Raw genomic sequence first — 26,175 nt, forward strand, 5'->3', positions numbered from 1 at the left:
ACACACACACACACACACACACATACACATTCTCAAATACACAAACATGGCCAGGGAATCGTCCAAGGTTTGTCCAGATGGGATATTACTCAGATGTACAGCTTTATTCAAAGGGCTCATCGACTCTGACAGCATTGTCAGGTCAACTAATGGCCACCACCAGCCTATGCTTAGAAAACAACCCGGACAGTGTACAACAGATGTCGCCAAATGAGAAGTTCTCTTAGACACGCTAAGTGTAAGTAAGGGATTTTCCTTATTTTATATTCATGGGTCCAGTTACATCCTACCTAAAAGGGAACACTGGCTCTTGTATCCATTCAGAGGTGGACTCATACAAACTAAACACATATCCGAGCATAGCCTTAGGAAATGGGATCGAATTACAAAAGAACCTGTGGTTAATTGACCATTTGTGAAATCCAGCCGCCATAGTTACTGTTGCTATGCTTTGCAAGCTTTTCGTTGCTGCTCAGTACCTACACAGTTTACAATAATAGCGGTGCTAGAATTTCTTAGTCATATTTGAAACAGTAGAAACACAACCTTAGTTTCAAACAGACAGAAACAGCTACTCAATTCTAGCTAGTAACCATCATTTTGACAACTGAAATGACAACTGTCACTTGCCAATTTTATTGTTGCTAGCTAGCTGATTAAGTTTGATTAGCTCCATGGCTTTTCCGGCTGACAGTGGGAACATGCATGATATCGTGCCAAAAGACTGATCTGAAGTAGCGTTGTTTTTGTACTGCAGAGTAGTCAGCCCTAGTATTACATGCAGTACAGTATGATAGGGAAGAATTTAACATTTTGACATACCAGTTTGGATGCTTAGCTTACAGAAAAAAAGATACTTGTATACTTGTGCACCGTACGGACTGGGACAAAAGTTATAATAGTTTTTTACTTTATTGTTCATATTTTGAATCTGTATGTTTCACTTTTAACATTAGAGGAGAAAAGCCTTTGACGATGAGGGCACTGTGTGTAATATAACAATATCTTGGGTAGTGACTTTGCTGAGGTTGCTGTGTTTACTTCCCCAAGACGTTGACAGAGCTGAGCATTACACTAAACTCTGATAACACCATCCCAAATCGACTCTTGCACAGGGGCTAAGACAGAGGATGTCTCAGTCCTGAAGGAAGCCTTTTTACGTAACCTGTAATCCTACAAATTATGTAGTTAGTTCATGATATGCTGCCTGGCTTTGGAGGTAATGCTAGTAAGTTAGTTAGCCAAAACATGCTGTCAGCAGACACTGTAGAACAAACATAGTTTAATGCACTGTTTAATACACTGTATTTCTGCTCTATCGCCACATCCCCATGCACACAGCTTTAAAAGGTGGAGAAATCCAAAACTCGACAGACCCACTGTAAATGGTTACAGAGCAATAATTGGACAGTTGGGGGAGGGGTTTAGCTAACGGTCAATTGGAATCCATTTTGTGTAAGTTCAGTGGTTCAAACAAACAACGTTTGCTGATGAGCTGCATTACTTCGCAACATGTTTGTTTGTTGGCTACATGGTTTATGTGAGAATAACTTTTGTGTCTTGTTAAACAGTTTTGGGGTTGTTATGTAACCAATGAATGAAAAGAACTAAAGACCAATCGATTCGTGGGTTGTTCAGCGTAGACTTCATGATCATATAGGACCTCTAGTTCACTCTGTGATGACACAACTCATATGTAAAACTCTGTCCTAAAAACACTGCCCCAAATACTTTCATTGTGTTCTCATAACCCAGATCTAATTTGGCATTATTGCGGTTTTGAAAACAGGTCTCAGCTTCCATTTCAGACAGACACACTTTCAGAATGCTTTGAGAGAGCTGACCCTCTCTAAACCTGAAGCAGACCAATTAGAAAAACAAGACTAAAATGCATTCAAAGCAATTCCTTCGTCTACTTTCTCTTTCTCCTCTCCTGGAGAGTAACCTTTGACAGAAGCACATACTCCAGCTCTCCACACTCTGTAGAAGTAATCAAAGTCAGAGCAGAGTGTTGGATTTGGCCTGTTTTGGCAAGAAATACCCCCAATGGATGATTGGGGGTTGAGAGGGGGGGACAGACAGACAGACAGCTAGACAGCTAGATAGACAGATAGACAGATAGATAGATAGATAGATAGATAGATAGATAGATAGATAGATAGATTAAAAAGTAGATCAGACCACTTGGCACTGGCTGTTTTGTTAGGGTTTGTTTTTGTGATGCGTGATGTGATTGAGAGCAGGAAGACTCAATTATGTAACCACAAAAACAGAAAGCAGGCTGCCCTGTTTTCCAGTTAAAGGCCAGTAGTGTACTAATCTGTAGTTACCTTGGTATGTAAGAAAAATAAACAACAGTACGAGAAACTGAGCGACTGTGTATAGATGTAAGTCTTATAAATTCACAAGTTATAACTGATATTAATCAATAATCAGGCCACTAACAGTCCACCACACTTAAATTCCATGAAGCATTATATATAGTGCTTAAATATCTTTCTGCATAAAACTGATAATTTCTATGAATATAATTGGAAAAAGCCACAATAATGAATCAACATTTCTTTCAATTAACTACCATGAAAAGTTTGCCCCTGAAGCTCTATTGGTGTGTTCTTATCACAGTTGGTTTTTACTCTAGATTTGATTATTATTTTCCCCTCTCAGAATCTCTCCCAATCCAATAAAGTTAACCAATAAGCCAGATCATCAATCAGTAAGTTAAGAAGGAGAGGCATTCCTCCAAATGCAATATCATACAATCCTGTTTGTCCACTATCATTAAAAGCACCAGCTTTTCTATTCTTAACTCCTATCTGGGTGGACAAAAACTACATAGGTCTCTAGTTATTAACTCACCAATCTCAGCGCTGCAGAACAACTGCTGTGGGTGTGCTGGGTGGCAGCTACATCCCTCCACAACTTCCTCCATGCCTGCACCGAGCAAAAGGAGCACCCAAAGCCCCAGACACACACTCCGCTCCTGGGACATAGCCATGATGACTCTGGCTGCCTCTGACCACTCCACCACTCGATGAAAGCTCGGCAACCTCTTCTGATCCTGTTAAGTTCCACGGGAAAAGCAAATCAGGCAGCAACGGGGAAAGCACAAGACAAGAGTCAAAGTAGTAAGATGATCTCTGCTGAGCTGAAAGGCAGCCGTGGAGTGAAAAGTTTAAAGTACACCTCTGAATTCAAACTGGAGCAAAAAACTTGAGTTTTGGAGAAGCCTGCTGCTGCTGCCACTGCTCTCTCTTTCTCTGTCTGTGTCTCTCTCTCCCTCTCTGTAGACAACACAGAGAAACTTACAATAGTTGGATCCCCTCACACTCTGGTCTTGAATGCTGAGAGGGTCGCACACAGGGAGCCTCTTATGTACTCAACAATTTAGGGACAGCCTCCTCAAACGCAGGGGGGAAAAAACACCATCCTTTGCCCTCTTTTGATGTCCTCGCTCTTCTCCCATTGGCTATTGTAGGTGTTATTTGTGCAATTTATGAACAGTTGTTGTGAAGTATTGTTGGACAGGTTTATGAAGCCAATATTAGAAATGACCTTTACCCACCCAAACAATTTAAAATCCTTTGTGCAGGTTTTTTGGTGAAGTTTATGATTAGTGTTCTTTTCTTTTCATCATCAGTGAGTCATAAATGCAAACATTAATCATAAAAATTAAAGTTTTTTTTTTTACTGTTAGTGTCCGGTTGTAGAGTAAGTATTGCTGTTTTGGTGGCAAATGGTGCAGTTTCATGTCAACACAGCATTTCATGAGTAATTTTGAATAAATAGACATACGTCAGTACATCTGATGGCCATCAACTTTACTGTTTTGATGAAATACTATTTTTTTGTTGTTGCAGTGCTAGATATTGGACTAGTTACCAGCATAGATCTGTGAATGGTGACTGTTGTTCTAAACAGACACTAATTTTTCACCGCCGGGTCTTTCCAGTATGTTGATATGTAGTCATAGGACTGTATTGTTCATCATTATTTACCCTTTATTCATCATACTACCTTTCAGATCACATCACCAAGTTTCCCAGTGGTGGTAAAAATCGGACACGCCCACTCTGGAATGGGAAAGGTAATGTTGATTCATTTCCTTTAGCATGTTTGAAATGCTAAAGTGAGTAATCATCTAAGTACATGACTGTTTTGAAATTAACTAACATTTGAGCAATAGCTGTAATACAGGCTTCAAACTGTTTCTTCTTGTTTGATTGGAAGTAACATTCATGTATTAGTAACGTGGAAAAAAGACATGTTGAACTGAAGCCCACCCATTACACTGTTGCATAATTTAACAAAGTGCCATTGGGGTGTGCTTTAAAATCTCTCTCTGTGCCTAGAGATAGTTTGAATGGCTTGTGCTAAGCACTTCTTTATGCTTTCTTTTTTTCAGTACCGCAGCACATCCATTTTATCCATTTTCTATTTCATTTCTATCCATTTTATTCTCCCACACTCCTTATTTTCTGCTCTTATTGTGCTGGTATTGATTGACAACTGTGTTAATATTTTCTGGGTGAAATCAGAGTGAAGTGTTTATCCTCTCTCCGCCACTTCTCATCGATCCACCTCACATCTTTCCCCTGGACTGCTCAATCTGATACTGTCTGACTGTCCTCTCATTTTGTCTAACAGGGCCTCTTATCAGCCTCTACCTTTTTGCCTTCCATTATCCTACCATGTCATCTCTTGGACACCTATATTGTACTTTAGCTTTAGTAGCTTTAGTCTGTTTCACTGTGATAGTTTAAAAAAAGACACAGTTCTGTATAATAAACTGTCACTTCTAGAACATTGACTATGGCTACGGCAGAGAGCATCACAACATCATTTCACCTCCATACTCCATATTGATCCAGATCTTTAATTAAGTCTGCATCATTGATGATATATGACAGTATTTAAGAAACTATCAACACTAGAAATGCAATTTACTGTTTGACATTTGAGAAGCACTTCTTTCTTGCCAAGAGTCAGATAAGAAGATTGATACCACTCTCATTAGGATTATCTTTGTAATTCCAGGATCCTACGGAATGTTCCTAGGGCACGTGTGGGCATATTTAACATATAGACATAAGAGTGGTATCAGCCTTTTATCTTGTTAGATATAGTCCAGCCTTACTGTCAATACATGGTGTTTCTTCATGTGTTATCCCTCTGTAGGTCAAAGTGGACAATATGAGTGACTTCCAGGACATTGCTAGTGTGGTGGCCATCACTCAGACATACTGCACCACAGAGCCATTTATAGATGCCAAGTACGACATCCGGGTCCAGAAAATCGGCGTTGACTACAAAGCATACATGTATGTTCATGTGTATACTGTACAATATGAACATTACATTTGGTGCAACACATTGTATTTTGGGCACAGGACAAGTGCATCAATAGAAAGGGGAACAGTGAGATACAGTACATAAAAAAGCATAAACTTAGCAAAGTGGAATGTAAAGTCCTCATTTAACCTTTTAATGTGTGGCTGTTTTTTGTTTTTCAAACATTCATACAGACCTTTGTTCTTTAGCGACCCAACATTTATACAATGCAGATTAAGCCATATATTTAAATCATATCGCATGGAAACATTTACTGTTATTTACAATAACAGACACACAAAAATATATTTTTGCCATTTATGAAATCTATACAATCTTTTCAAGATGTTTTTGTTATTCAGTTATATATTTAGGTGTAGCCTGTTACATTTAATTTTACCGGCTACTACAACTTCTCATAGACGCCATCATTTGGCACCTACCAAACCCAAATTAGTCCGAACAATAATCACAAATCACAGTTACTTGCTTCATTGCAACACACACCTCTCCACTTTTTTGAAGTTGTGCATGGATGGACAGATGTGGTTAGTGTTTTTGTGGGAGTTCCTCAGCTGAAGAGTAGTTCTGGTTCTGGAAAGATCTAAGACTTTTAGCATCCTTCAGATCTTTCCTTTTCCCCAGCCATGGCCACAACAGCTGACATCAAAGCTTATTTTCAGGAAAGATCTTCTGACTTCCTGAGTTGGACATTAGGCCAGGATGTCTAATTGCATGTTTATAGCAGTAAGGTTAAGGCAGTTAAGGTGACTATGTAAGTATTCCTCATCAGTCCTAAAATCATTTGGATCTAATTCAGGATTCCCCATTCAGAGCTCATGTCGTTTGAGCTAGCTTTATCCTTCACATGCTCCAGTTCTGCTTTTAAAATTTCGGATTTATGAACAGCACAAAAAACAATTAATTCATTCATTCATCAGTTGTTTCTGTATTTATTTATAGTAACAGGGAGCTACAGTGATGTCTTGAGACCAAACAGGAAAAGACTACATACAGTATACGTTATCATTTGCATCCAGGATCCACAAACAAAATTTAACAGTCTTACATACGGTATCTAGTCTTACTAGGGGGCCAGACTCTAATTAGAGAAAAACAATGTCTTTTTTCATTTTTGACATTTTGATACAAGAAAATTGTTGTAAACAAATGATTTAAAGAATATCAGGGAGTCCAGTGCTTTGTTGTGTGCAGAGTGATAGAGAAAGACTCTATGGCTCTGGTTGTGTGTAAACCTGAGCTTCTACTGTTAAAAAAAGAGCCTCAATTTATCTGGATGTTGATCAGCTTGATAACCTGCAGCTCTGCATGTTGCATGCATACACTGGCTTTTAATCTACAGCTAGGGATGTAACCACAGCCCTCCTACTACAGGGTTGTCTAAATCTATCTTGCCTGTATTTACACTCTCTAAAAGTAAAGGTTCATGTCTGTAATGTTTTAACGCACAATTTCCCCCTGTTTTCTAGGCGAACATCCATCTCTGGTAATTGGAAGAGCAACACCGGATCTGCCATGTTGGAACAAGTAGCCATGACTGACAAGTGAGCACCGGTTCCACATTAGTGATGCTCAGGCTGCCCTTGTGCACATGTCAGTGTTAGTCACAATGTGCTCACACAGCCCATTATTTGAGCTGCTTTGAATATGTTTCTTGACCTTTAACAGCAGGAAAAGCACAGGTGTAATTAAAAACATATTCATAATTAATAATACATGCTGGCTAACTGGCAAGGCTTACAGACACATTCAAGTTGAACAGAGCCGTCATTGGCTGTCTTTTTGTGCTATAACAAAAGGTCATCTGTGAAAAAGGTCTATTGTCGGAGAAAAGAGAACTGAGTCAAATGTAATGTTGGTTAAAATAGCTAAAAAGGTACGTATATAAATACTAACATGAAGTATATAAAACCATATCAACATACTTGTTTTCCTTTTACATGCTGATTTGTCAAACAATGTTTAGCTCAATTTGCTAATATTTGAACTCTCTAAGCTTTATGCTGCCACTAACACAAGCCCCTACAGAATGAGATATTGTCCACTTTTTTTCATTAAAGTAAATTTTGTCATTCATTCCATTTTCTTGCCACCATAATGCGAGACCAAAAAACATTTAAATCTGAAAAGGCTTCTTTAATCTGTGACAGCCTGTAACAGAGTACAGTACAAATACTTTAAACCTTACAAATGTCATCTTAAAATGGTGTGTAGAATCTGACTCAGCTGAAAGGGAGAATACCTGCCCCAGTACTGTTACATTGTCCTTTTGATCAGTATTGAAGTGTCTGTTTTGCCCTAGTTTGATTGTATTCAGTTTTCCAGACAGCAAGTCAATAGACCCAGCCTGCAGCGGACCCAGCCTAGAGCTAGAGAGGTTCTGTAACAGGTTTACTGTCAGGATAAATACAAACATTTGGTCTGACTTACTGTGCTGAAGTGATACATAATTCAATAATATTGATAAAGCAGTGTGCAAGTACACAACTCTTTGCTTTACTAAGATTAGCAAGATGGTGCACGATAGGGCAAGTTCAGTTTTCATAGTTCTTTACACAAAAAATGTGAAATACCTGCACCCACTTTAACTGCAAACATTCCAATTCAGAAAAAACTGTTACAGTATGTTACATATAGTAGTGGTACACTATATGATTTTTTTTTTACCTTCCCTGTAAATATATTATGACTCTTTGTAGACCTAATCCAGCTTCTCTCTGTGACAGGTATAAGCTGTGGGTTGATACCTGCTCAGAGATCTTCGGAGGGCTTGATATCTGTGCTGTCAAAGCCATCTGTGGCAAGGATGGTAATGACTACATTACTGAGGTGAGAGAAAGGAGCAAGGGATGGATGATAACTCAAAAGAGATCTTCCGATTGACCAAAGGCACTAAATCAAACAACTCACACAATGAAAATCTCATTTTACAGCTGCCCTATTATCACTTCTTCACTGTATTCATGCCTTTTCTTTGAAACATTTCAGCTTATGGGAATGGTGTTTTTAAAGAATACTAATAAGGTCTTTGAGTCTTAAATTAAGAATGCCTGGCCTAATTTAAACAGCTGTGGCCTTAGATTGTCTGGCTGGAAATAAACCGATTCAACCTAACCTGAATACACATTATGAGTATGATAACTAACATCTGGTGATGCTTAAGGATAAGTATGGCTATTCTCCATGGCTCACATATCTCAGTATTTGTTCTATTCAGCTAAAATTCCCCCCTCTTGTCTATTACTCTGTTTCTTTTCAGTAATTTTTCAGCATATTCGTTTCATGTTTTATAGTCTTTAGTATTGTGTTACGTCCTAGCTTCCCCTAGACGGTAAACGTAAGGGTCGTAACACAACTTATGACCACAATGGTTGTGAACAACACATTAATGTAGGAATGTGCTTTGCTGTAATTATACCTATACATTCTCAAAAGTCAAATGGTTACATCTCAGTATGGAAAATAGTTAAATACTGCTTAGTAGGGTATGTTCTACCCAACTATTAAGGGTCCAGTCTGAGGCAAAAAAAAGGACCAAAACGCACTGTGATTCAGCTGGTAGAAGCAGGTCATAGGGTGGACAACCAAGCTCATTACCCAAGGTGGTAACATGGAGCTGGTATGCAGTGACTGATAAAAAATGTAGACAAACAGGTTTAGGTTCACGTACGAAGACAAGTTCAGGCTCAGAAAGAGTTTCACATTTATGCTTAGGCTAGGATAATAGAAAAGTCATTAGCGCGCCCACTCCCTCGCTTGCTGTGATTTTTTTTTAGGATTTCACACACAGGCTCGATCAGGCTACCAGAGACTTTGTACTCAGGAGCTGGCAGGGTCTGTTTAACGTTCTGTTCTGTCCAGCCCAACTGATTCGGACATTTGGGTGCCGAGCCGCCGCTGCACTGTTTTCAGTGCATGTGTGAAAGGGGCTATAGAGTCAGGTTCAGGTGATACACCGGCTTAGGCAAAAAGACAGGTTCAGATTAAGGCTCAGACAGAGATAGGATCAGGCTCAGAAGAACAAAAAATAACAAACAGACACTCTGATAGAGGAACAGGGACTTAGTACTTGAAGGACAGTGGATTCCTGGCCTACAGGATTACCGCATGGGTGGATGACAGTGGAGTCTCAGGAGTGCTGGACAGTCGAGGCATGAGTAATGGGCACCGGAGTCAGTGGAGAAGGACCCGTGGGAACCAATGGAAATATATCGTACTTGCACCCAGAGGCCTTGAGTTGATTTAAATAAAATAGGAAAACCAGGCACTAGAGGACAAGATGGTAGATTCTGAGAGAAGGGTAGGCCAAGAGCTACCCATAGGGGACAAGGCAGAAGGCTAAAATGCCACAGAGCAGGTAGAAGGCTAGCATTTAAGGTACTTAGCACTAGGTTGGTCAAAAGGGAACCCCTGGAAGTAACTGAGCAGAAACTGAATTTCCTGAATTCCTGACCTGAATTTAGTGACTCAGGATTTGCAGCAGGGACTAATTTGGCCAAAGGATTGAGCTGTTGAGTGGGGAAGATATAGAGAGCTTACTCGACAAGCCAGGGTTTGTAGGACACAAGATTGAGTGCTATAGAGAGAGCCGCTTCCATCAGGATGCATTTTGGCAGTAAGTACAGAGCCACTTAATGGTGAGGGTCAACTCAGCCCCCTCATCCATGGAAAAAGCTGGTCAAATTTTGCTAAATTTCTGGGAGCTGGCAAGGATGAGCTGGACCCAAACGTAGGCAGTGATACTGCACATATGGTTAAAAACACTTTGGTAGTCAGTTTGAAAGTCAACAAACAAGCTCACAGTTGATCATGGGCTGGCAGTAAAAACTGAGGCAGGACAGCAGACATCTTTATAAAGAGTAAACAGGTGAGACAGTCAGAAGACTGGCAGAAACTCAAGGAGGACATTTAGTGGGAAAGTGAGGCATGACGAAGTTTAGACAATTATGATTACAAATCCCAGTGAGACAGTCTGACTCTGATGATACAGGAGCCACATTCACACCCACACCCGGCCACTGCGGTATCCAAGCAATGATCTGAACATCCCACTTACACTTTGAAGTAGGCTGACTGTCAGAATGGCATATTCAGTAGTTTTCTTTTTACTTATTGTATTGGTTTGTAACTCATGTGTGTTATTAATTGTTATTGGTCAACTGTGGGTCTTAATTATTATTTAATTAGATTGTATTTTATTCTGTTTAATTTTTACAGGTCTGTTGCTAATCTTTATTTCTATTTCTACTTGTATATTATTTATGTGTTTTAATGGTGTTTACTTACAGTGTGCCAAATGTTTTATCTTTACACTTTCCACATAGCATAGTCACTGCAACTTCTGTGGTAGCTCACAAGTTGTGCAGCACAATGTGCTACCACCTGGTATGGAATAAGCTGTATAAATAAGGTTTTCCTTGCTGGTTTGGTGGAAGGTACCGTAGATTAGATACTAAAGGGGAAAAGATGTGGAAAACATGTATCACCATGGATCATCTCCACTTGGAAAGTGTTTTGGTTTTTAAAATGAAGCAGATTTAAAATTGTTGAGTGGATATCCATTCACATGGATGGTGACATCATATTATCTTCCAGTCCTATTTAGCTGCAGACAGTGATAAAGCTTTTGGGTTACTGAAAACAAGATGAGAGTTACTCATATTAACACATATTTTAAAACAAAATCTTTCTGGCAGTATCCATGCAATGTTGACCCATATAAACCAAAACCATTCTGACTACAAAACATCACAACTAAACTAATTCTACACAAATGTTCAATCTGGGAGAAGACATTACAATCCTATAAGCACACCAGAGAGCTATTACCTCACATTAAGTGTTGACCACAGTGCCCTCTAACGTCCTTTGTTTGTCTGTCCTGATCACACATTTTCTGATACATTGTCTATGGCTTCTTTGTCCAGTTTGTGGGTTCATCTATGCAGCTGATTGGTGATCACCAGGCAGAGGACCGTCAGCTCATCTCAGAGGTGGTGCTGGCTAAGATGAGCCAAGCACTGGCCACCAGGTCGTCTAGTGCTTCCCGCTCACCTGCTCGCTCTCCTCAAGGCCAGAAGCCAACTACTGTGCAGCCCCAACAGGTAGAGGCTGTATGAAATGAAACCAGGGCATTTGTGATGGTTGACCAAAAATAAATAGCTACAATGACCCATGCTCATACAATGTTTGCTTATTTCGAGCATAAGGAGAGGCAGGTTAAGAAATCCAAGACGTTACAAGGTCTGCTGGAAAATCACTTCATTGAAGCCCTTTACAGTTTACTGATGATTTTTTACCAAAAACCGCTTAACCATGTTTGCCTTTCTTTCCTACTCTCTCGCTCTCTTTTTTTCTGTCTGTCTTTCTCCCGCCCCCTCACTTTCTCTCTCAGAGTGCTGCCCTTAAGGAAGGACCGGCAGATCCAAGCAGGACGTCTGTTCAGCGCCCTCTTCCTCAAGGTTGTCTGAACGCTGTTCTACAATCTAATACAAGAGCTGCCACTGTAGAGCCAAAGCACGTCTAGAAAACACTCTCTGACTCAGTCGTGGGACAGTTCACTGTCAAAACACCTTAAGAGGTTTTTTTTCAAATGACGTATCCAGTATCCAGGATTTCGCCGCTAGATATAACTTGTTAATTAGAGGGGCTGGTAGGTAGATTTTGTTACCCTTGACAAAGGCAGGCCAGCTGTTTCCCCGTTTCCAAGATTTGTACTATTATGTACTATTCATTTCCCATACAGATGAGAGAGTGGGTATCAATCTTCTCATCTAATTCATGGCAAGAAAAGGAATGTGTATGTCCCAAAATGTCATATTCCTTTAAGAGTAAGAGCAGTTTGTATTTTATCTCCATCCTTCTCGCTGTTCCTTGAAGGTAACATTGTCCAAGAAAAGACAAATACTGCTGTCTGTTTGAGCTACTTTGTTTAATCCATGACTTGGATTAAGAACCAAATGTACAGTGCAGTGCATTAAGGTAGCCTTTTCAGCTTAATTGCAGCCATAGTGTATGTGTTAGTGGGGTGATGTTTGTGCTCAGGGCCGATGTGTTAAAACTAAATGTGCCTGCTTAAAGCAGTGGTAAAACAGCATAAAACAGTTTGCATGTTTGTTCATTGTCTTTAATTCCTTTTTTGTCATTTTGCGTGGATGTGGCAAATGTCGGTATTTCATGTCGCATCTAATATGTTTGTGCCGGGTGTTTTAGGAATACCAGCTGGCTTTTACAGAAATTGTTAGCGATGAACATGTGCCAACAGTGTGGCAATGTTAAGATGTGCAAATTGGATTCACTTGTTTGAATTTTACATTAACTTAATAATAATCCAACACTGTGAACATGATTGCACAGTGGCAGACAAGCATATTTATGCACATATGCTCTGTGTATTTTGTGTTCACTCTTATGGAAAGGAAGATCACTTTTTAAATGTGCTGCTCATGATCACTATGCACATTCTGGTCAGTTCAGGTTCTGTTGTAGTTCTTAACGCTTGCCATTTGGGTCTTTTAAATGTTGTACATTGTTATGGTGCAAATCAGTTCCTGGTATAAACCAGATAGATGTTTCCTTCTGTCAAGCAACAAAGCCCCGTTTGATAGACCGGAATGTGCATAACTGCTCAGAGTTGTCTTTGGTTATTAATTAACCTCCATCGTTCGCCTGAAACAAGACAAAGTGGCTTTACACGGTACACAATACATATTTTTCTTTCTTGGCATTAACTAAACCTGCTTATGTGATAGATGAAGAGTTTTAAACAAAATAAGCATCTTTTTCTTTCTCTGCATGTTCATTTCCTAATTTGCTTGGATCCGGATCCTTGATTTTCCGAGATTTGATCTTCATACTCCATCTGGCTACAAACATTTGGTCTCTTCTCCTCTGTCCTAATCTTTACTGATTGATATCAAGAAATTTAGTTTATTGCACACCCGATAAAGGCTTTGATGACTGACCTGCCTCTTCAGATAAATCAGTCACCCAAGTGACTAAATCCAATCTAACAGCAATCAACACATACATATTGTATGATTATAAAGTCTATATAGCAAATATAATTAAAACGATTGAGTAATGTCAAGGTTTGTCTTCAAGCAAATTGTTATTGTGTCATCCTTTACAAATTATGTTTGTACAAATGGTATTTTCTTTGGTTTTTATGCGTTGTGAGTCCCAAGCCACCATTGGGATGCTTTGACAAACTCGTAAAACGTAAGACTCATAGCCATTTACTGTAGCTGCCTTACAGTAATGACTCTCTGAGAATGACTGGGATGAATTTTCATGACGGTTTTGTTGTGGTCATATCATGAAATCATGTATATGTCATTAAACTCTAAATCTAAATGTATACAGTAAACACAAATTATTATACACTTTCCAAGCTATCTTCTAAGAAACCTTTTTATAGAGGTTTTAGCATATCATTTACATTCCCAGCTTTACTTTCTGCATCCTTGAAAGTGAATTATCCGCCACTGGAAACTCATCCCTTTCCCAGTCACTTCCTACTCAGCATGCATAATCATTTGTTTCTTTTGTGCTGCATGATAGGTTGCTTTGCTGCATGTGTCTGGGTCAGTGAGTTGTTTGATGCCAGTATTATTTCTTGGTTGTGTCATCTCTCCTTTTTTTTGTTCACTTTCTTTCATTATAAACATTTTTTATGTCCTCGGTTTTTTTTACCACACTACCTCCAAATGGTCACATAAGTTGATGTGCATTCAAGCAACCAATACTTGGCATGACAGGCTAGTCACCGCACCTTCCCTTAACCGCTGATCTGCCGCCCCCTGCTGGTAAACGCAGTCCCAACACTCAGAGCCTGCTTTGCCCCAGTCTGTTCTTGACATATGAGTTGGTTAGGGTTTCTATGAATGTGTGAGAGGTCATTATGTCAATGGGCATGTCTAGACTCAAGCTTATTATCGGTATCATGTTCTGCTTTGGTGTGTTACAGGCACCTTGTTTTCTAACTGCTGCACTAAAACAACACATCCTATATCTAAGAAATTTAATTTAATTATAATCTAATATAATTATGTTTTAATCTTTCAGATGCACCAGTGAAATCACAGAGTGTGGACACATCATCAGAGTCAGCTAAGAGAGCTTCTGAGCCGTTACCAAAGCCCAACCAGGCCCAGAAACCAGGCCCAGGTCCAGTACAGAAACCAACTCAGGCACAGAAGAGCCCAGTCCAGAGGGCCACCTCCGTCACAAAGCCTCCAGTCCCAAGGCCCCCCCCAATGACAAGAGCCCCATCCCTCGCAAAGTCAGCCCCAGATTCGGCTTCCATCCCAGCCCCAGCCAAATCTTCACCATTATCCTCAGTCCCAGCAGCAGCAGCAGCTGCAGCAGCTCCAGGCTCTCCCCCGACCAAAGCAGCAGCAGCCGTGGAGGCCCCAGCCCCGGCTTCAGCCTCAGCTCCTACCATAGAGCAGCCCAAGCCCCAGCCTCAGGGCTCTCCATCTCCAGCTCCTGGCAAACCAAAAGAGCTGCCCCCCAAACCCGCACCACCTGCAAAGCCCATCCCTCCATTACGCAGGAATTCAAAGCCGCAGCTCCAGCCAAAGCCGCAAACCCCGCCGCCACCCAAGACTTCATCTAAACCCCAGCCCGCTGCCCAAGCCCCAGCCCCCACTCAGGCTTCAGATACTGCCTCAGCCCCTGCCCCAGCACAAGTCCAGTCTCCAGTCAGAGCCAGCCATTCCCCGCCTAATGTCCAGTCACCAGCTAAGGCAAAGCCCCAGGCCAAACCGGCCTCTCCTTCCCAAAACCCTGAGCCTGACCCAGCTGAAGCTGCCGCGGCCCCCGCTGAAGCTGAGGCCCCTGTGGAAGAACAGCCAGGATCCCAGCAAAAGACCCATCCTCTGCTTAAGTAAGGGTCGTCTTACCAACACACTGTTGCTAAGACATGCATTACAGTGGGCCATACTTTGTGTTTAGGATACATAATTAAATATCTATATCCAATCTTCTGTAGAATGATAATATATGTAATTCCAATCATTTGCAACTCCAAAATTATCAATACAATTTAAAAGTGTGTTTTATTGTGTCAGTCCAAGTGGTAACATGCTGTAATTATTAAATTAACACTTTATTTTAACCCTCCTTATTTAGCATGTATAAGATGTGTATAAACAATCTACAAATGCAATGTACAATACAATTAAATGTATAAATATTGTGTTTGTGACTTTTTGGCCCTCTTACACATTCCCCTGTTTGTCTTCCATCCTTACTACCTAACTTACTCTATTCACATTCACATAATCCTCCTCCTGCATCCCATCCTTTCCCACTTCTGTCCCTCCTCACTCATTTGCTCTCTCCCCTCTCTTTTTCCTTCCTCCTGCCTTCCCAGTAAGTCCCAGTCCCTGACCAATGCCTTCAGCGCCTTCAGCGACTCCTCTTTCTTCCGTGGGGTCTCAAGCACCGGAGGTGACGGCCAAGACGAGGTGAAGGCAGAGACCATTCGTAACCTCCGAAAGTCCTTCGCCAGCCTTTTTTCTGACTAGACATAGCCGAGCCGTAGTCAGCCATTTATTCATTCTGCCCACCACCCCTTTTGCCGTTGGCCAGTGATGACTTGATCGACATTAAATGTGAACCAGTCTGAGATTAAACTCTGTGTGTTAACTGTACTGTATTCCCTCCGTCCCGGTCACTCCCCTCCTCAACTTTCAGCTTCTCTGTGTGAGTAACAGTGAGGCCTGCTGGGTAGGATATTCAGTGAAGGATGCTGTGCCAGATTAATTGGACTGAAGGAGTTACGTCATTGATATTTACTAGAGTAGAACAGAATAGAATAGAATAACTAAATATTTATTTTTCCCAGAACACACTTTAAGGAACTCTTTCTGAAGTACAGTATATAAAAAGTAGAATATTTAAGACTACATATAGAATGTACATACAGTATATATATTTATACATATATATATATATATATATATATATACAGTATATTAATACAAACATACGTAACTATAAAGGGAGGTAAGCCAATTAAAAAAAAAAAAATCCAGTAGCACTTTCAGTTAGTTTTTTGTCAGTGACATAACTCTTTCATTCAGTGGCTGGATTCATACATATTTTAAAAGAATTATATGATATTTGATATTTGATGGTTTGATCCACAGTGAATCAATTTTAGTCAGTATGTAAAATGTTGTCATTAAGGAATTTTTTTCCTGTGTAAATCCAGCCAATGTGTCTCTGGTCCTTGGCTACTGACTACTGGGCTTGTCATTGCGGCCCCTTTTTTGTCAACAAGCCTTGAAGTTCATTGTCGTGTGAGGGAGTTGGAAATATATGTTATGTTCATCCGTGTTCAATTGTTATGCATGGCTCCTCCAAGTGGCTCAGTAAGATTTTTGGAGAAGGGAGCTCTATCAGTGTTGAGTTTTGCCCTTTGTGGCCTTTCTCTCTCTCTCTCTCTCTCTCTGTCTCTCTTTCTCTCTCTCTCTCTCTCTCTCTCTCTAGATGTTGTAGCCTTATTGTGAACATGTTTTCAATTCACAGCTGCATTTGTTAGTTGTGCAGACCTGGGTCGATTACAACTCAAAATGTATTCATTTACTTCCAAGTGTTTAATTAAGTAAACTATTGAGGGCAAGATTGATTGCAGCTGTTGTAGTTTTGGGAGCATTGGGATCGACCCTATAGCTTACCAGACTGAATAAAGCAATCCTAAAAGTAACTGAATGCATTTCAAATTGTAAAAAAGACTAATGTCTGTAGCTGTGACTGGTGATTTCTTGTTTCACCTCTGTGTAGATCTATCAACAGTCTCGTAATTTGTTGATTATTCTCATGAAAAGACATTGAGACAGTAGTGCAATAACACCTCAACATGCCTGTTGGGCGCTGTCACATTATCAATATAAATATGATCATACAGGACCTGTGTATCTGTTAAATACCTAACTCTTACATTCCCTTTAAGATTCCTTTCAGTCGCGACTTTCCAGGTTGCTTTTTACTGCAGTCAGACGCTGGCTTTCAGATTAATAGTCCATGTGAAACTGTTGGTTTCTGTGTTTAACCCTGTTTGTGTGTGGGACTAAATTTAAGGCAACCTGGAATGAACCCAGTACCTTGATTGGTCATTTTCAATTGAGTTGCTGCTGCATTTCAAGATCATATGTGGAAATAGAAAAAAATAAATACTTAAAAACTGCTCACAAATCTGTCTACTTATCCATTTCCAGTACTATGTTGGAAGTAAAGTATAGCATATTGTATTTGTACGTAAGTATGTGTCAACTCAGGAGTTTTTTCTTTGTAATATATTGATTGATAGATTTTTTTGAGGCTCCATATTTATGGTAGAGTATATATTGTTTGTTTTGTATTGTGTCTTTATTTGTAACGCGATACTGCTTTGCATGATCTAGTGACTGATTATGGTTTTTTTCTGTACAGATCAAAGTTAATAAATATGTGGTTCCATCATTCCACTAATTCACTAAGATTCATCCTGTTATCTTGCTTTTGTTTTAAGGTCAACGTTTTTTGATTTCACACAAAAATCTGTTTATTCATTATTAGGGATAACCATGTGTTATACATTAGGGGACATTGAAAAATATGGGTACTTACAGTACCAAGCATGGAGGGTCTAAGGAAAAGATGCTATTGAGTTGCATTATGGAAAATGTAGAATTCAATGTTTTGGGAGTTTGCCCCATTCTTGGAACAAAAAGTCAGGATATCTCAGCCTCTGCTGCTCCAGTTTGGGCCATCATTTTCTGAATCTTTCTTTCACTAGTACCCCAAATTTAATAGACTAAAACCCTGTGTTATGCCATTTATTTATATTGCAAATAGGCTACATGTAGCTGCTTGCAATGCTAAATACTTGATGTTGAGACTTTAATACAAAACGGTACAGAAGAGGATTAGGGCCACATGTGAGTATAGAGACTTTTTTTAATTTAGACTTTAAACAAAATTGGAATTCTGTAATTAATGGAAGAATTCTGAGATTAAAGGCAGAATTCTGACTTTAAAGGTGCCCTGCCACACATATTTCATTACTTTGTGGGAATGTCTGAAGTTCTGCCATGGACTCTGGAATATTATTTTGTGGAAAAAAATGCCCTGCTTAGCTTTTTTCAAGCCATTCTAGTGTGGTATAGAAAGCCTTCAGGAAGACTTTTTGCCAGTTGTCATTGATATTCAATGATCTAAGCTGCTTGACTCTGATTGGCTAACAGATTGGCTATCCTTTACCTTTATCATTTGTCTGTGCTAAAGTGTGTGTTTGTGTTTGAGGCTTTTTTGTTTGTTTGTCGTGCATCATGCAACATAAGTTCAATAGTGGTCCTGACTGCTGGTAGTTAGGAGTCACAATGATTGTCTGTGTGAGTATTTAACTCATTGCTGTGTTTTCTGTTTTTCATAGATAGATAGATAGATACTTTGTTTACCCCGAAGGAAATTAAGGTGTCCAATAGCTTATACACAACATACATACACATTGGCACACAGACATATGACATCCACGCGCATATACAACAAAACACAAAGAATTACATCAATAGTGTGCCCTTACAGTAAAGTATGATTTTAGCATATTTAAAGCGGTGTGGAAAAATTGCAGAAAGGTGTAATGGTATCATAGTGCAAGAGACTGTCAGTGCAAATTCTATATCTATTCAAGTACAACAGGCAACACAATATATCAAAAATAGAATAAAAATTACTTAACTAGACATAGACACTAGTAAAAGACTTGAAGAAAAGTTAAAGTTGAAAAGTTGAAAACTGTCCATACAGACAAAATGTGTGACATTTTTAAATTTAGAAATACATAATAAAAGTGAAGCTCGGATAATTTGGCTTCAGCTAAGCACAACCATATTTTGACATAATTTTATTAGTTTTGGAAATATATCAAGACACATATAGTGGTTACACTTGCAAAATTGCATATCATGAACTATTAGGCTTGGCAGAAGTCTGTGCTTTCTGAGGTCGTTTCTAGTTTAATGTTTTATATGATCTACACTGAGGGTCTGAGGATAGAAGGTATCATATGTTGTTTAGTCTGCAAAATACTTTGAGACACACTTGTGATTTTGGGCCATACAAGATTGAATTGCTCCCAGTGAAGTCATCAGATCTTTTATTTGACAACAACAAGGGTAAAGTGTACTCCTTCATTTAGCTAAATGGGGAACTTCCCTTTTCACAGGCCTCCCTCCAGAGAGTTCAGTGTGAGGTCAATGGCAGCTCTGTTTGTTCTATGTTCTTGCTCAAGGATGTATCAGCACGGCAGGTAGATGAACCTGTTTCCTCCAGCTAAAAAAAACTCTGTGCAACTACAAAGGCATCAATGACTTTGTAATCCCAGGACAATCTTGATGAAATTAGTGATTGTTGTAACATTTGACTGAAATGCCATTGTCACAGTATTAACTCACAATATATACTGTGTATAAATATATATATATATATATATATATATATATATATATATATATATATATATATATATATATATATACATATATATATAGAAGGGGAAAAAGGAGGGACACTTTATTTCATACAAGGCCTTACACAACCATAAACTAATGCAAGAATAACCTTCCAGATGTTGTTGACAGCTGATTTCATATGTTGAAATTTTGGGGTATTAGATTAGAAGTCTTGATCTGAGCAGAATATTGTAAAAGTCTTGACAAGCCATTTTCAAGGAGTTGCTAACTTGTCAAACATTCAGACCAGATTTGTGCTTCTTAATGTAGGAGGGGCGGGTTGAACTTCCTGTGCTGAGCCAGCAGATGGCACCGTCTACATTTGGAAATATTCTAGATGAGTATATTTGCCTGTGCCATGTTTGCCTTTCTCTTGCAGGGTCATGCAGATGGTAGGCAGGCTGCACAGCCCTCCACTCGGGCGCACCTGGACCCAATGTTCTCAGTCACTGCCATCTTCGTCTTTAAAAATTTTCAATTCACTGACGTTACTGCCATCTACATCTAATGTCTTTTGCAATTTTTATTCATATTTTTTAAATGAATCTCTCAAGATATGCAAAAGACAGCCACACACATAGATTCCTTGCTTCATAGTTTGATCAACAAACTTAGCAGGGCACTCACCATCACCTTCCTGCCCGGACACATGCAAACAGACGTTTATGATAACCAATCAATAACACCATAGTTTACTCTGCACACCTGATGCCCATGTGTTCCTACCTTTGTTCTCATGTTTTTCTAAGCAAATTCTCTCATGTCCAACCTTTGTTGTCAACCTTTAAACGTACAATGTGAAAAATTCTGCCGCTAGGGGTTTCCTAATCGATGATTGAAATGTATTAATAAATAAGGTCACTGTTGAGCATTTAATTAATCACAAAATGATGGTGTGTGGCAAAAAAGCAGTATTACGGTTACGTGTATTTATTTCTGAGACATGATTTACAACTACTCTCGAACATATCATCTGGGTACCCGTGTTTTGACAGAAGTTGAGGAACCAGAGGGGTCAAAGGTTATATGATGCCACTGACAGTCGACTAAAGGAAACGTCCCGTGTCAAAAATAAAATAACAGATTTCTCTGGGTAGGAAATTTGCTGGAAACATTTGGGATAGTGTAAGAACACAACTCCAAAAATATGTAACATAAATACATAACATAGGTATGGTTGTTTTTAGACATTTTAAAGCAAAAATGTTACATATTGTACCTTTAAATTAAGTGGGGGGTGGGGAACAGGCCCTTTCAATATGTGTCACTAACAGTGTTCAATCTGTACCATAAACCACACAATTTATGTGAAACAGGACTTTATTTTATTGTAAAAAAGGAAAAAAGTAAAGTATACGCTGATGATGAGCAACACATGCACTGATGATCGCATTGATGGAAAGCAAAGAGAGAGGAAACACGCTCTGCTGTTAGTTCTTGGTCCATGGGACGACCATTCTGCAGAGATCTGTGGGAACGTCTCCATCACCCTGCTGATGGGGACATGAACGTGGGCGGCTAATGCACCAAAGCATGCCTATACTAGCCAAACCCTGTTTGTCTTTGTGCTCGTCCCAACGAGCTGGAGCCAAACAGAGTGCGAGGGAGTACGAACGTTAGGAGGAAGGATCAATCTGTACATTGGTTAAAAATTTAAGCATCCAGATTAAGTTTGTTTATCATCCATAACTAGTCACCTCCCGGTGCCACAGTTCGATTTTAAACAGCTTGCTCCCCTCATTTGCCTAAAAACAATACATTTTTTTGTGATCAAATTTTTTGACTAAAAACATGTATCAGTTCTACTTTATAATAATTACAGTGTCATGGCAGTAGTAGGAGGGTATTTTAAAGATACATAACCACTTGGATGATGAACCAGAGCTCCAGTCTTCTGGGACCTAACCGTATAAACAATCAGACATTTTTGCTTATTATTGCTTGCTGTTTTTTTTTTATAGCAAAACTCTCAAGGGTGTCATTTTTTTTTTAGTTCAGCACAAATACATTTTGCGTTGGGAGGACTGTTAAACATGTGAGAAATAGCAATATAATTTGTGTATAGGTCTGTCAATAAGCAAAGTGTGCCAGCTGTCTTAGTTCACATTATGGGAGTTATAGTATATCAAAGGCAGCTGAAATCAAGCCTGCTGCACAATCGACAAATGCACGTGAAAGAAGCATAATTGAAGTACAGATTTTGCTGCTTTTAAAACAGAGATCACACACGACGTGGCAACGTTTTAAACGGTGTGCAGCAGGGTTTGATGTTTTTTTGTGTTTTAATGCTACGTAAACAGGTTAAAAGGACAGGAGTTAAACTTTACCTTGATTTCTGAGAAGCATCACTGTCAAGTATATGTTCACACATTTTGTTTTTGTCTTTTATTACACTGAATGTTGGCGGAAATAGTTTGGACTGTAATGCAAATTCTGACATACACAAATGCAAACTCAATAGAGTAATAATTAGGTCCTTTCATTGACATACCCAGTCACCATACAGTGGTATTTAGGAGCAGACAGAGGATAAAAGGCTGGTCAAGTGACAACATTTTTTAATTTCTTCGTGGGCTGAACTTCTTGGTAGTGGAAATGTTTATTCTGCTGCTGCTGCCGGAAGTATAAAACCACATCTTACAAGAATCTGTCAGCATGTCAGGTGAACATTTAACCAGCAGGGCTCATGTGATGCCACATTTCAGTCTGAACATCCTCAAAGTTTCATGTGATAATTTAGTGATATTTACACCTCCAGTGACAAGAGTAGGTTGAAAATTGAAAATGTGTATTTGCAATCTAAGCATGTGAATTAAATTATTACATTAAAACATCCAATACCTTGACATAACAAGATGTGACTTTAAGATTGAGCGTTTAATTTTTTTTTCAAACCATGTCTGCTTTCAGCCAACAGAGTAAAAAAGATAGATAGGTAGATTTCAGTGTATGGTTTAGTGTTAAATATAGAGTGATGTTTAGGTTGAGGTTAGTCTAAGGTCCTCAAACCTACAGTCTACAGAGCCACAGCACGTAGTCAGATAGTTGTGCATCTATTTCTGCACCTGATAGTCATATGAGTTTCAAAAGTTAAAGAATTAAAGAATCAGTACAGTAGATTACAATTTAGAAGGAACTCTTTCTAGGTCAACTTATAATAAAACCTTCATTTTTTTTTAGACTTTACCAAGGAACAAAAGCATGGACAGGCTGTCCTGTACTAAACAAACTGTCAATGAATACTAATAGGTTTCCTTGACTGAATTTGGGTTAATTTAAGTCCAAAATCTATTAAACTATCTCTCCTATATGATATGATTTATGATTGTCTTTCAGCAGGTGAATTGAGTCATGCCTAATGAGTCCAAAGCATATGTGTAAACATGATTGTGACCCATTAGTTAGCATTTTTAGTCCACTAATTGACTACGAGGTGTGTAACCTTACAGTCAGTCAGCTAAGAAAACAAACAGTCACTCATTGACTAGTCTCACATTCCCAGACCTATCCTACTGTGGAGTAAGGTCTAGCTACTCAACACATATTCTGGGATAGCAGAAAAAACGCTTTGGGTTGTTTTCATTTCTTTAAACCAATAACAATCATTTTTGGGGGAAGCAGCAATGGTGCCTCTGCAAAATAGTTTTGGGAAGGAACTTGTATTGGTGGAACATTTGCACCCCGCAAAAGAAAAAGCCACAATAAATATTAAACTGAGTTAACTGTTCACATATTACAGTATTGAGGTATTTAAATGAGCTGATTACATGGTTAAATGTAATTTGCTCTTACCCGTGTACAGTGCTAGACCTCTGGCTCACCCAGTGAGTGCGCGCACCCCCTATAGGCTGAGTCCTTTACAGTGGCCCTGGTTTGAGTCCAACCGGCAGCCCTTTGCTGCGTGTCATCCCTTATCTCGCTCCCACATTTCCTGTCTATCCACTGTCACTATTAAATAAAGCAGAAAGCCCCAAAAAATAATCTTAAAAAAGCAACAACAAAAGTTACTTCCAAAACATAATACATTAAAGTACTGTCATTTAGGTGGGCGTTAAAACAGAGGACTTTCAAGCCAGGGAATGGAGTTTGAATTCCCGGGGGAAAACAAAAGACTTCCAACCAGGAAATGTGTGTTAATCGGGAGTGTTTTAATCCAAACCACAATCTTTTTCTAAACTTAACAAGTTGTTTTGTCACCGCATAACGCTCATTCTTTCTTGCCTAAACTTAATCGTAATCTCTGATGAAACGACCAGCTAACAGTTACCTATTACTCACCTGGTAACTGAACCTCCAACTACAGCTGACCTGAATGAGTGCCATGCGGAGAAGCGGAGCCGGTGTCGCAGCGATATGACGAGCTGTGACCAAGCGGGTCAGCCTCTCCTCTCTCATCGTAGCTCCCATGGCGCCATTTCATTGCTATGAAGCCATCACCTGCCGTTAGCATCCCACTGACTGCCATTCATTTTGGCACCCCTTTGACAGTGAAATTGTTCGAAATTGTAAACCGAAATTGTACTAGTAATGCGTTATATTAGGCTACTGCTTTGCAAAAAGCAACAGGCTACATTACTGTAGGCTAATTGCTTTACACGTTGGGCCTACTCCCAACAATGCCAATGTATCACCACGTGTAGCCTATTTTGCCACAAGCCCGCCAAAAATGTCAAAACTATTACTTAAATCAATTTGACTTAAGACATATTGTGAACGTTTTCAAAAAGCACACCTTTGATTTGACTTTATCAGATGAAATTGAGACCATGTTGACTCAGTTAAGCCTAAAGGTCATCAATTAGTTTTTTTAATTACGTGATTGCTTTAAACATTGAACAAATTTGGCACACAAGCAGGTTGTTTGCTGATGAAAAAATCAGCTCTATTAGTTAAACTTTTATTTCCCATCACACTCTGTCAAACCATGATGTCCTCTCTACAATCGTATGTACAATCCTCAGTACAATCGTATGGAGAGTTTTTCTGGATCTCTGTACAGGTTTAAATGAGTAATTAAGGAGGATCGGGATATATTTGCAGTGTTGTGGAGGTAAATCCAGCAACTTAATAGTTTAAAATGTAAAAGGTATGTATCCAGCATCACGAAGCTCTGTACTGGCTTAAACACTTAGCAACTGAGCTCTGTAGCTGATGTCACACAACCATCCGGTGGTCTTATTTTTAATATGATATCATATGAACCCCTTCATGACAATGCGTTGTGTTGTGACACAGATGTTCTGGTTCTGGCTCTGACCATGGGAACAATTCTTAAAAAAACAAAACACCACTTAATTTCGAGTTAAAATACATTGTAACTTGTGTTACTGAGAACAGGTATACTGCTTTGCAAAAAGCAATAGGCTACATTACAGTGGGCTAATTGCTTTACACGTTGGGCCTATACTCCCAACAATGCCAGTGTATCCCCAACCCCGCCAAAAATGTCAAACTATTCCTTAAATCAATTTGACTTAAGACAAAACAAATAAAAAATAATATGTATTTTGCCAATTCCCCCCCCCCTCCGTAGCTAGGGCTAAATGGTAATCTGATGCCTCGGGATCCCGGGTGAGTCGTGTTTGAGAGGAGGGAGGGGAGACAGAGACAGAGACGGAGACAGAGACAGAGACAGATGCAGGCAGGCAGGCAGGCAGGCACCGACCGCAGCAGCAGCAGCAGCCAGCAGCATGACCAGAAACCTTCACGGCGAACAGACCTGACCACTTTGTGTTTCCGTGGCGAAGACGAGGCGCGTCGCTTTCAAAGGCTGACGCGCAAATTCACGCAACCGAAAAAAAAGGGCGATCCAGCTTGAAAAAGCAAGTGGGCTCTGTCTGCTCTGCGCTTCCAAACACTGATCAGGTCAGTCACCTTCCGCTCGGTTCACAGTTTGCTGCGCTGTGTGTGTGTTGCTGCGGCTGCTGGTTAGACGTCAACGCACTGCAACTCCCTTAGAAGACGTTTGATCCAGTCAACACTGAGTCGGCGAATAAAAAACTTTAAAAGAACGCAGGGTAGGCTGTTACAAAATCTTCCACTGATTTTTAAACGCTTCTTCATGTTTTCTATCTTTTTTTTTTTTTTTTCAAATTAAATTACACAAATGATTACACAAAAGATAGTTGAAACAGACATTCAAACAGGAAATCTTTTGACTTATTCATCCAAATTTGCCATTTGTTTTCTTGTTTTAAGAGGCACGACGACAGAGCTGGATTTGATATCTTTTTTGGTGGACACATGGCAGTCTCAGCCCACAGATGAGGGCAGGTGATGGTTAGGGTGGGATGGAGAGGGTGGGGGTGGGGGGTAAGGGGGG

General features: G+C 39.6%; 2 protein-coding genes across 2 annotated transcripts in view; one reads left to right on the forward strand and one right to left on the reverse strand.

Moving 5' to 3' along the window:
* The window catches only part of LOC116687837 (metalloproteinase inhibitor 4), a 10,803-nt gene extending 7,417 nt beyond the window's left edge, over positions 1–3,386 (reverse strand). The window contains exons 1-2 of the mRNA XM_032513481.1: positions 3,310–3,386; positions 2,860–3,061 (exon numbers count right to left, since the gene is read on the reverse strand). Of these exons, the coding sequence (XP_032369372.1) occupies positions 2,860–2,998 (139 nt within the window). The 5' untranslated portion in view covers positions 2,999–3,061; positions 3,310–3,386. The remainder of the gene's footprint in view (positions 1–2,859; positions 3,062–3,309) is intronic.
* LOC116687544 (synapsin-2) overlaps positions 1–17,841 on the forward strand; it is a gene marked incomplete at its 5' end in the record, with an annotated part of 37,241 nt that extends 19,400 nt beyond the window's left edge. Inside the window, 8 exons of the mRNA XM_032512992.1 lie at positions 4,025–4,087; positions 5,179–5,321; positions 6,822–6,896; positions 8,079–8,181; positions 11,280–11,456; positions 11,747–11,813; positions 14,419–15,241; positions 15,731–17,841. Coding sequence (XP_032368883.1) covers positions 4,025–4,087; positions 5,179–5,321; positions 6,822–6,896; positions 8,079–8,181; positions 11,280–11,456; positions 11,747–11,813; positions 14,419–15,241; positions 15,731–15,884 — 1,605 coding nt within the window. The remainder of the gene's footprint in view (positions 1–4,024; positions 4,088–5,178; positions 5,322–6,821; positions 6,897–8,078; positions 8,182–11,279; positions 11,457–11,746; positions 11,814–14,418; positions 15,242–15,730) is intronic.
* Positions 17,842–26,175: the final 8,334 nt, after the last annotated feature.

This window comes from Etheostoma spectabile, chromosome 4, assembly GCF_008692095.1.
Source record: "Etheostoma spectabile isolate EspeVRDwgs_2016 chromosome 4, UIUC_Espe_1.0, whole genome shotgun sequence".
Taxonomy (NCBI): domain Eukaryota; kingdom Metazoa; phylum Chordata; class Actinopteri; order Perciformes; family Percidae; genus Etheostoma; species Etheostoma spectabile.